At 36.3% G+C, this 12094-nt stretch overlaps 2 protein-coding genes across 2 annotated transcripts; both read left to right on the top strand.

Moving 5' to 3' along the window:
• Window positions 1-1243: 1243 nt before the first annotated feature.
• LOC306860295 (6-phosphogluconate dehydrogenase, decarboxylating-like) lies at window positions 1244-8129 on the top strand. The gene is made up of 13 exons (XM_079401919.1): window positions 1244-1372; window positions 1599-1674; window positions 1748-1927; window positions 2016-2081; window positions 2163-2281; window positions 2376-2445; window positions 2529-2663; window positions 2875-3064; window positions 5048-5178; window positions 5313-5446; window positions 5715-5814; window positions 6881-7003; window positions 7287-8129. The coding sequence occupies exons 1-13, from the start codon at window positions 1281-1283 to the stop codon at window positions 7404-7406; spliced, it is 1536 nt and encodes a 511-aa protein (XP_079258045.1). The 5' UTR covers window positions 1244-1280; the 3' UTR covers window positions 7407-8129.
• A 1475-nt stretch (window positions 8130-9604) lies between these two features.
• On the top strand, window positions 9605-10124 carry LOC306860330 (somatostatin-2-like; the record flags this gene model as incomplete). The annotated part of the gene is made up of 2 exons (XM_079401978.1): window positions 9605-9748; window positions 9930-10124. The coding sequence occupies 2 exons, from the start codon at window positions 9605-9607 to the stop codon at window positions 10122-10124; spliced, it is 339 nt and encodes a 112-aa protein (XP_079258104.1).
• Window positions 10125-12094: the final 1970 nt, after the last annotated feature.

The following is a 12094-nucleotide window of genomic DNA, read 5'->3' as shown; positions in this document are numbered from 1 at the left end:
TTTTCTTGGTCTTTTGCCACTTTGTTTTAAAGTAAGCTTGTTTGTTTTGAAGAGATATTAAAAAAAAATTATTTTATTAAATATTTTAACCTTTTGACAAAAGCATCTAACAAACTATCCAGTTGAGTAATTGAGTCACAATTGATATAAAAATAATATGCTGTAAAATATGCAAAGTTTTGTTATGCCTACCTTAATATTTTACTTCTTTTAACTGATTAGAAAACCGATTGTTGTTGTTATTATTATTACTATTAAAGGAAAAAACCTAGTACTCGCATGTAATATCTTTTAATAAATAACCAGAACCTTTACTATGTGTGACCCTGGCCTGGACCACAAAACCAGTCTTAATTCACTGGGGTATATTTGTAGCAATAGCCAAAAATACATTATATGGGTCAAAATGATCGATTTTTCTTTAATACCAAAAATCATTAGGATATTAAGTAAAGATCATGTTCCATGAAGATATTTTGTAATATCCTACCATACATATATCAAAACTTCATTTTTGATTTGTAATATGCATTGCTAAGAACTTCATTTGGACAACTTTAAAGGTTATTTTCTCAATATTTAGATTTTTTGCACCCTCAGATTCTAGATTTTCAAATAGTTGTATCTCAGCCAAATATTGTCCTATCCTAACAAACCATACATCGATGGAAAGATTATTTATTTAGCTTTCAGATTATGTATAAATCTCAGTTTCAGAAAATGGACCCTTATGACTGGTTTTGTGGTCCAGGGTCACATATGAGATAAAGTACTGAGCTATATGAAGAAAGATCATCTTGGAAATAATTACATTATTATAACATTATCTTGGAAATAATTACGTCAAATACTTATAACTGTATTTGTTTATTAGATAGTATTACAAACTATTGACATTTTTTTAAACGTTCAATTATTGTATTTATCTGTTTAATTAAAGTTTTATATCTCGGAAGATAGTCGATACATCTAAATGCAGTAATCTATTTAATAATTAACCAATTTGTTGAAATACGTTACACACATCACTATAGTGATGCAACGGTGCCCGTCTACAAAATCAATCGTCAAGAAAAATCTCCTTCCCCAGCTTTTTCTGACACAGTGGGCGGAGAACAGGCGGGGGGAGGGACAAAACCAGACAGCCAATGAACAGCCTCCAAACTCTGCTCAGACAGTCTCCGCCAATCACAGACAGCGATACGGATGACGCCACGAGTAGTGTAATCTGTCAGGCGTGCTCATTGGGAGTTGGTGTAGTGCTGCTGCTCTGGCCGTGAATGAGGAAGTTCAGCCGAGACGGTGCTGCAGTAGTCAAAACCCTGATACAAAGTGTCATTTTAAGACAGAACCAACCTTCAACCATGGCTCAGTAAGTATACATTTAAATGCTTTGTAATATGAAATTGAATTTGACTGTTTCTATTATAATTAAATGTAAGTTATTGGACATTGTCAGCATTACTTTTATCTATTGTAATCTCTCTACTTACTATCAAGCACTGTTAGACTGAATGACATTTGTTATAATCACTGATTTCAATAAGTTAGCATTCTATAATCAATTATTATGAAAGTTCGGATTTTTGTCTCCACAGAGCGGATATTGCTCTCATTGGTCTGGCTGTGATGGGTCAGAATCTGATCCTGAACATGAATGACCATGGATTTGTGGTAAGTTGCATTCTTAACCTATTCTGATGGTTCACATCAGGTTTAAGATGTTATAACCTCTGTCATTCCTCAGGTCTGCGCGTTCAACAGGACAGTGTCCAAGGTCCATGATTTTTTAAACAATGAAGCCAAAGGCACTAAGGTGATCGGGGCCGAGTCCCTTGAAGACATGGTGTCTAAACTCAAAAAACCTCGGCGCATCATCCTCCTCGTCAAAGCAGGACAAGCTGTCGATGACTTCATTGATAAACTGGTAAATGTCACCATGAATCGACAGTCTTAGTTTGCTTTGTCACCTAGCCAAAGTAATCAAGTAACCCACTTGTTTCCGTATATTGTAGGTTCCTCTTCTTGAACCTGATGACATTATCATTGATGGTGGAAATTCAGAGTACAGAGATACAACGGTGAGTTTGATTAATCCAAATTTACGATCATATGAGGTGATAATATTATTTGATCTAAATGTTTATGCTCCTCACATACAGAGACGCTGTAAGAGCCTGCAGGAGAAGAACCTTCTGTTTGTGGGAAGTGGAGTGAGTGGAGGAGAAGACGGGGCTCGTTATGGACCCTCACTGATGCCTGGAGGACATAAGGATGCCTGGTGAGGACAAGCATGTATTAAACAAGTCCACCTATGCATATGTGTGTGCATTTATTGATATTTATGTAATCTAATTTGTATTCTATTCCTTCAGGCCACACATAAAAGATATTTTTCAGAGCATTGCCGCCAAGGTGGGCACAGGAGAACCGTGCTGCGACTGGGTGAGTATTAGTTATCTATAGATGTATGTGCTTTTAAATAGACTGTGAATGCACTTCTCCAAATTCTTTGTATATTTGTTTAGGTTGGAGATGAAGGAGCTGGACATTTTGTTAAGATGGTCCATAATGGTATTGAATACGGTGACATGCAGCTGATCTGTGAGGCCTATCATCTGATGAAGGATGTGCTGTGTATGGATCATGATGAAATGGCTCAGGTTAGACATCAACTAACTTTTTGAATTGCTATTGTTTTGAAATGTACATGAACAGTCCATGATGTTGTAATCGCCTCTATTGTCCATTTTTTGTTTCCTCCTTCCTTATTTCATATGGATTGTGAAATACACCTCACCCTGTTCCTTGTGAAGGACTGCTTTGGTCTGCTTCCTCTTAAGAATAAATTTCTTTGTCTGGTTTGCCTATCAGGCCTTCGATCAGTGGAATAAGACGGAGCTGGACTCTTTCCTCATTGAGATCACTGCCGATATCCTGAAATTCAAGAACGAGGATGGCACTCACCTGCTGCCTAAAATTAGAGACAGTGCCGGGCAGAAAGGCACAGGAAAATGGACGGCTATCTCCGCTTTGGAATATGGCACACCTGTTACACTGATAGGTAAAATACAGTCTTGTGTAATTTCCCGGGTATGGGTGTGTTTTTGTTATTTTATATATAGAGGGAAAAAGTCACTTGGGCTTAGAAGAGCATGTTGAATGGAGCGTCTCAATAAGCAGCTTTGCTGTTCACCTCTTCAGCTGATGTGACATAAGTGGGATTTTCTGTTCTGGCTTTTGGTGCAGGGCTCAACAATAAGGAAGGCCTGCTGTCCTGGGGCTATTGTGTAAGAGTTTTGGTCCAGTGATTAATCGCCATGTCGTTTATTTTTATGCCTTTCAGACTTCAATTTTTGGTTTTCTGTGATGTATTCTACATTGTTGTTGCAAATTCTCACCAAAATTGTTATTTAGCAGGCTAATATAGAAGAGGCATTATTGAATAAGCAAGAACAATTTGTGATATTCAAGTCACATTTATTTATTTATTATTTATTTGCACAGTGCACATTGTTTCAAAACCGCTTTATATAAAGGTGAGCAAATTTAGATCACCATGAAAGAGTTGAAAACAACAAACCAATAAGCACTGTTTTCTATTGTATGCCATCATTTTCAAAAGTATATTTCTACATTTATGGAGTTTATGCAGTTGAATTATTTACAGATTCTTGCAAATAAAAAAACAATTTAATGAAAAATAAAAACAGTTCTATGAATAAAAAATAAAAAATAAAAAAAGACTTTAAATGAGAAATATTGGCCTGGTCTAGCAGAAGAAGAAAAAAATCTTATTGAGATCTGTGGTGGATTGAGGTTTTGAGCTTGTAGTTGTGACTTCAGATGTTACTTTAGGATCGCTCAAAGCACAAAAACCAGTTACACGATATTTGTCAAAATTGATGCTTATGTGCAGTGTTAGTGTCAGTGAAATGAACAAAAGGCTGTTTGTGCAGCACTGAAGCGTGAGAGAGCAGCTATGATTTGTATGGTTGTAGAGGAGTGTTTTCTTCTTTCAATAGGCTGAATTCCAGTGCTGAGTTCACCATGACTGGCTGTTTTCCATGTGATTTTTTTTTTTTTCCTCCCTCCACTTGCCTCTTCCCACACTTGTTGGCCTTGGGTTGGATGATAATATAATACAAAGTCATGCTGAGTTCAGGGTTTTGCGTCTAGCCTCTCATGTTTGTAGATGTAGTAAGATCTGCTCTCACATTAGTCTGGCTGATTACTCAGTAGACCGAAGAGAGTTATGTTACCAGAGTCAACAGTGCCAGGGTCTGGTACCAGATATGTGTAATGATTACAGTAATGGCAACCCGGTGTGGTTTGAGCAATGTCTGCGCATGTTCAGTATGGGGGCAGATGCATTATACATTGTGACCGGAGTCTTTAAGACACGGTGAATAGAGGCCTATAATAATATAACTGTTCTGTAGAAGTTGTAGATGAATGTGACAAAGAAATGCCCTTTAAAATAATAGTATTAAAAAAACACTAAAAACATTAATGAGAAAAAATTCTTCCTGGATTAAAAAAAAAAAAAGAAAATCAGTCTAAAAAAAACATTTGCACTACATTATTGAGAAGTTGGGGGAAATAATGTGTGGTAACCATAGACTGTATAAAAACAGTGGTAACTCAGATGCATGCATTTTTATTTTAGATACAGTATATAATTGTAGTTTAATAATAATAGTAATAAAAATAAAATACAACAATATATCTAAAATACAAAACATGTCTGAATCACCAGTATTAATAATAATAATGTATTTATTTAATTTCAGTTATTTATTTTTAAACATGAGAATTTATTTTGATACATATTATTGATAGACAGTAATAAAGAGAGAGTACAGATTAATTTAGTGAATCTTTTTAGTGTTTGTTCTGTCATTCATGCTTCGACCATCTAATGTTTTCCTCATGTGGTCTCTCTGGCATGGTCTAACTGTGATTTATAATGTAATTATGTGACCAGAGATGCAGACTGTGATTGGAGATGACTGTTTGTGTTGTATGTGGTGTCTTTCACTCACAGGAGAAGCTGTCTTTGCCAGATGTCTCTCCTCTCTGAAGGATGAGAGGGTTCAGGCCAGTAAGGGCCTCACCGGCCCCCAGGGTGTCAAGTTCACCGGAAACAAGGCACAGTTTCTTGAAGATATTAGAAAGGTGGGATGGACTTAAAATATGATCATTATCTATGCATACGTTTTAGTATTCATGTTCATGTATGAAGGTGCATCGGTTAATGGAGTTTTATTGTTTTTAACTTAATGAAAATGTATTGTTGCTTGCTTTTTCAGGCTTTGTACGCCTCAAAGATCATTTCATATGCTCAAGGCTTCATGCTGCTCAGACAGGCTGCAGTAGAGTTCGGCTGGTCTCTTAACTATGGTGCTATTGCCCTGATGTGGAGAGGAGGCTGCATTATTCGCAGGTAAGCAAGCTTTGCTCACAGTGATTTAAAAAAGATTACATAAAAATATATGCTATATTCAGATTGCTTATCAGTTAAGGCAGTGTCTGCTGAAATACTCAAGAATGAAATCATACCACCCAGTGAATGTTGCAACTCTGTAAACACTAGGAAGTGGTGATAATGTTTAATGTACAAATCCCACACACAGACAAATGAGGAAACTGATTTTACAATATCATAACTGTAGATTAGCTGTGAATAAAGGTCATGAATCTTTCATTCGCAGTGTTTTCTTGGGAAAGATCAAGGAAGCGTTTGACCGGAACTCCAAGCTGCAGAGTTTGCTGCTGGATAACTTCTTCAGTAAAGCTGTACAGGATTGTCAGGTACAGGAAGTGAGCCAAGAGTGACCACAAATTACGCTGTTTCCTGTAATTGCGCTACTAAATACAAAGAGAAATCAGCGGCACTAATGGCAGACTGTTTATGTGCATACGGTGCCTCTAAAAATTAATGTGCAAAAACTATGTCCACTTAGTTCCTTCCAAATATATTCACAGTGAACACAGTCCAAACTGATATGACACCTTCTACACCCCTTGGACTATGACGAATTATTCAATTTATTTTACATAGTATAAGCATACAATATATTCATTTTAATACTGCATGCAATTGCTACAGCAAAGTCATATCCAATACAAACTATCTTGTGTGTGTGTTTACCAGGGTTATGAAAAAGTTGAAATTCATCAGTAAATTTCATATCATATAATCGGTGACAATTGAATTTATTTCATAATGTTTTATAATATGAATTTAAATGAAGATCTATGCAGTCAGTCAATGAAAGTGTATCAAACGTAATCATGTAGTTTAGCGCTGAAGTTTTTCATAAAATGCCGCACATTGGTGGTAATTGATTTGTATGAGCTACAGTATTTAACTACTATATTCCAGCAATTATTTGACAACATAATCGCATACATAATCAGAATGTAACATAAATGAACAGTTGGATTTTAAAGTCATTTATCAAATGTCAAATATGGTCTTTTAAATCCACAGAGAAGTTTGGAAAAACATGTCATTTTGAAATGGAAAAGTTGGTAACACTTTAGAATAAGGACCAGTTCTCTCTATTAACTAGTTGCTTATTAGCATGCCTATTATTAACATATCGTAACTGTTTATTAGTACTTATAAAGCACATTCTGCATAACCATTTTCTACATCCCTAATCCTATCTAATACCTAAATTTAACAACTGCTTTACTAACTATTAATAAGAAGCAAATTAGGAGTTTATTAAAGGAAAAGATGTAGTTATGATTTAATGATAGCAAGAACTGGACCTTAAAATAAAGTGTGACCTAAAAGTATATTGGTGTTAATGATGATAGTATATGTAGAATGTGTTTTATTTAGCAGTAAGCTGGTTGTGCTTTGCAGGAATCATGGCGTAGGGTAGTAAGTACAGGTGTGCAGCAGGGGATCCCCATGCCATGCTTCACCACTGCCCTGTCCTTCTATGACGGTTACAGGCACGAGATGCTCCCAGCAAACCTGCTGCAGGTAAACCTCTCTACAACAGACAAACCAATATGGTTTACATCTGGACATTTATGGTTGTAGGCATTTGAAGCCCTTAGTATTCATACGGTAGAGAATATGTTATTTTATTATTCGTTTAAAATAAATTAGAATAAATAATTTTAATTACGTTTTGTCTTTTTGGTGTGCATAACGATTAGTACTATTCAGGCTCTCTATCTTATTTTAATGCTCAAGCAGTTGTTCTGTCTTTGTATTTATCATTGGCTGAGCTAATATCACCTATAATATCGTCATTCTTCAGGCACAGAGGGACTACTTTGGTGCCCACACTTATGAACTGCTATCAAATCCTGGAAAGTTCATCCACACTAACTGGACAGGCCATGGAGGAAAAGTGTCGTCATCATCCTACAACGCCTAAAATCAATAGTGGTATTAGGTTAAACAGCAAAGAACCTCATCTCCTCTTGATGAAGGACCAGAGCAGTTGAGCACATTCCTCCTGAAGAGTTGAACTTCAGCCCACAGTAGAGCTCTTACTGAAGAGTGTTCAAATGCATATTTTTATTTATACTAAATCAGTGTATACTCTATTTGTAAGCTCTGTTCTTGTAGTTTTAAGGCCCACTGTTGCAAACACAGCATTTTTGAGTGTTGTTTCTGAGATTCTTCATACTTTTCCCCCGGAGTTCAGTGTTAACACTGGATTATGGGTAACTGTTGCACTGCATTAGGCTAAATAAAGATTTCAATCCCTTTTTAATTAGCTTTTGTCTTCACTCACATGCTGTCTACTGCAAATAGGATTTACTCCTGCTTATTTTTAACAGTAAATGCTAGATATGTAACTTGTTTATTTGTATGTACTTCTAATTTGTCACCAGGAGAGGGCAGAAAGGATTTTTTGGAACAATGAGATTGTTTACAATAGTTATGTCTTCAGCTGAATGATTATTCTTTGAGGGGGAAATAATAACAGCACACATATAATATATAAAAACTGAATTTTTATGACTAGTAATATGTAAATATCTTGAACGGTCTTGACACAATACTGAGAAGCAATTTGCATGATTAATGATTTTTATTAAAGCCAAGATACTTGAGTAATATACTCAAATAAACATCCCAGTAAAGTAACCACAGTTAATTATAGTTTTGAATTTTAATGTAGTTTTTATTTCTCTTTTATCAAGAACATACTGTTTTTATTTTAGTTTTAGGGCTGCCAAAGTTGCATTTAAAAACATTTACCAGTTTCTCAGCACAGTGTTGTTGCTGTTCACATTTACTGCAGGTGGGTTGTAAAGGTTTTATAATATATTGATCATTAATATATCTACAACAAAAACTAATTTGTGTCCATTTTACCTTAGTTAGTTTTGGAGTGATTGAAATTTATTTTGGTTTAGTTTTAGTAGCTCCCAGTTGAATTTTATTTTTAAAAATTAATTTAATTTGACTTAAAATAACACCGTTCAGGTTTGCATTACAGTATATGATGCTGACAGCTACTGGCAAGTAAATGCCTTGTTCATGTGAAATCTTATGTGGCACAAATACTGAAAATACATTTTTACTATGATGCTTTCTGATAAGATACATTTAATGTTGAACCAAACACAAAGCAAGGCAAGATGGCTGTAAAAAAGTATTTCCTCCTGGTTAAGACACTGCACTAATATCCCTAATTCACCTCCAAGCTGTTTAAAGATCAAAGAGCTGAAGAAAGCTGCAGGTGCCTCTCATATATGTGTGACCAATGACGTTACTTCCATGTGAAGCCATTGAGAGAACTAGCAATACAGCTGTACCCTACAGAGTAACTGGGGTATCATGCAACCTTAAAATGCTATAAGGACTCAGAGATGAGTGTTAATCTGTACCTTAATGTTCTATTAAATATATTTTTTGTTTATGCTATTGACTATGAAGCAGCTGTTTGAAATGGTGGGTTTAAGTATATGTCCATGGCCTCTCAGAACATCTCGGTGATTCAAAGCCACTTCAAATAGAGGACACACTAGAACTAGGCAGTTAGCGAAGTATAGCTATAGGAGTCTAGGAGAAAGTATAGTATAGCGAAGGAGTCGTAGGTGAATGATACTGAGTCATCATGGTGAACAAGGCAATCCAGCGCATGGAGAGCCAGGACAGGAAGTGGACACCCTATTTTGAGCTGTCTGCTGATTAATTATGCATCAGCTAGGGAGGAGTCTAGCTACAGATGAAGTCTGACACCAACACGAGATGCTGCAGTTTGAACCGACAAATACCAAAGATCAACACTTCCTTTAAAAGCTAAAGTATGTATATAATAAAGCACGTTTCCTCTTTATGCATGATTTGTGTTAAGGTGACCTTAAGGTGCCTTTCAGAGCATGTGGGGATTGTTTTTGTTGAAACAGTATCAATTCCATAATTATAAAAAGAATTACTGTACATTTGTTAGGGATATATTAAAGTTCCCTTATAAAAACTGTGCATGAAAGGATGTCCTCACAGTAAGATAAAATAGTTACAAAAATCTGAACAATAACCTAAGGTAATTTTCTAATGGCTTTCTTCCCCTGCACTGCGTCAGTATCTTTTGTGAAGGTACCTCTCTAAAACATGACGATGGGAGTTAGATGGGACAATCGTGCAGCGGTTGAGAGAAGCATGTTCATAATACGGATGATGCTGAGCCTGTTTCCTTTGGTCCTTGTGGTCTGGAATGGTGAGGCGTTACCTGTACAAGACAAGCAATCACAAACCAATGAGGTGAATCTCTTATTCAAAGGGGGAAAAAACAAGTACATGGGCTCATATAGTATGTTAGTTTTTCCTAAGATCTTTGTCACTGGCTATGAATAACTGTACTGCAGTGTTAATACTGTTAATGCTGTAAAAATCAATAGCAGTGATCTAATACTCCAGCCCATGGATATGTCTCATTTTCTAGATACTGACCAAAGACCAGAAGGACTTGTTGAAGAAGATGATGACGGATATGGCTGAGCTGAACCTCACTAGTAAAGAACTAGCTGATCTTGACCCTGAATTTCTGAATGGCAAACTGGGAGATAAGTCTGTTCTTGAACCAACCCCTAAATCTCCATGCAAGCTCTTCTTCTGGAAGAGCTTCTCCTCATGTTAAAACTGGAAAACAGAACGAGTCTGTTGAAATCTACAGTCCTGCCTTTACAGTTTGCCAATCTAATCATACATTGTAATTGAAATCAATATGTATCCCTTGGCTTCTGCTGTTCCTGTACTGTATTTAAGGAGTGTTTTGCATGTACAATTTCTACTGTTTGACATCCAAGCCCAAAATACTGTAATAAATCCCGTCATGTCAGTCCTGTAACCTTCAAAATGACAAATGACACTTCTATACCTTTGCTTACAAAAATCAAACCATCAGTGTGAGGTATAGTCATTATTAAGTGAATGTTTGGCACCATCTAACGGAAAGACAAGGAACTATTGGAGGCTTCTGGTAATAAAATGTGTAATCATCTGGCACCCCCCAGAGCCGTAGAGAGAGAGTTGCTGCTGGTTTCACATATTGTTCTACAACTGATTCTTTGTTTTAATTTATTGTATTAAAATAATGGTCATTGTCAAAGTCATTTGTTTGTGTCGGTGTACTGCCACTACAATAATTAAAATGAATCAAACATAAACTCATGAATTAAATCTGTGATCTGTCTATGTTAGCTCTGCCTCAGTCCTTAGACTGCTATTTCATGGGTAAAGTTAATTTGACCTTAATATATAAATTATGATAAAAGAAAATAATGTAACGCATTATAATATAATATAATGGAAACAGTGCTGAGGTTCAAAGTAGTTGTCGCTGCAGCCCGGAAACCTGCAAGTGGGAGGAGCCTACGCCAAGACCTGCATGTGGGAGGAGCCTACGCCAAGACCTGCATGTGGGAGGAGCCTACACCAAGACCTGCAAGTGGTAGGAGCCTACACCAAGACCTGCAAGTGGTAGGAGCCTACACCAAGACCTGCAAGTGGTAGGAGCCTACACCAAGACCTGCAAGTGGGAGGGGTTTATGCCGCAAGGATTTCATCTTAGTTTAAAAAATTATGCATTTTCATAGTATTTTAAATGGAAATGTATAGTTTTGTCATCATTGTGTATCCAATATCATTCACTGTCAACATTGAAATCACATCTTTACACCTTGCCATTGTCTTGGTGTCATTATAAATCCGTAATGTAAGCATATTTCTGACCCGGCCATAGGAATCAATGGAACATCCGAAAAAACACAGCATTTCATTTTGTTTTTTAACATTCAAAATCTGACACAATCCAGAAAAAATGCATACTCAAACGAAGTGCTGAGACTGCAGAATGTCCCCAATGCAAAAAAAACTCACACACCCACACACACACACACCAGCTTACTAGTGGAGAGGAGACAGAGTGATGAAGCCAATCAGTGTATGGGAATGATTAGGAGGCCATGATGGTCAGAGGCCAATGGGCAAATTTGGCCAGTGTAGTTTTAAAGGTTTCACTTGTTGGGCTCAGTTAAGAATTTCCATAGGGTTCTATAGTTCCCTCTAGTGGCTGTAACTATAAATGCAATTTTTTGTCATTTTTCCCAACCAGATGGCCTCAGCGACACTCAGTGACCCAGTTCCTGATGGATCATGATGTTTACAGTAGAATTTGTGTCTTTGTTTTTTGTTTTTTTGGTGAAAAGATGTATGCAAATATGCTAATTTTCGTAAAAAAATCCAGAATTTAAGGTAAAAAAATAAAAAAATAATCAAAAATAATAACAAAACCTACATAAATAATTACAAAACAAATTTAAATAAATGGATCCAAAAAAAAAATTCAGGACTGAAAAAAAAAAATTTGTAACGTTGAAGGTCTTCGGGTCATTTTGACCCGTGAGGGACACTTTTGTTATAGGTTTCGGGAGGGACGGATGAGTTAAAGGTGCCATAGAATGCACTGATCAAATATTTTAAATTGTTTTCTGATATCTACATACAAGGTATGTGCCGTTTGATCATATTTATAAAAGAAAGATACAGCTTTACGATTCTCTCTGAAAAAAGCCAAGCTCCTGGAGGCGCGCCTTACAACAAAAAAGA

The sequence above is a fragment of the Barbus barbus genome (assembly GCF_936440315.1).
Source record: "Barbus barbus genome assembly, chromosome: 41".
In the NCBI taxonomy this organism is placed as follows: domain Eukaryota; kingdom Metazoa; phylum Chordata; class Actinopteri; order Cypriniformes; family Cyprinidae; genus Barbus; species Barbus barbus.
Note: the sequence above shows the minus strand (reverse complement) of the source record. Positions and strands in the feature narration are given on the sequence as shown.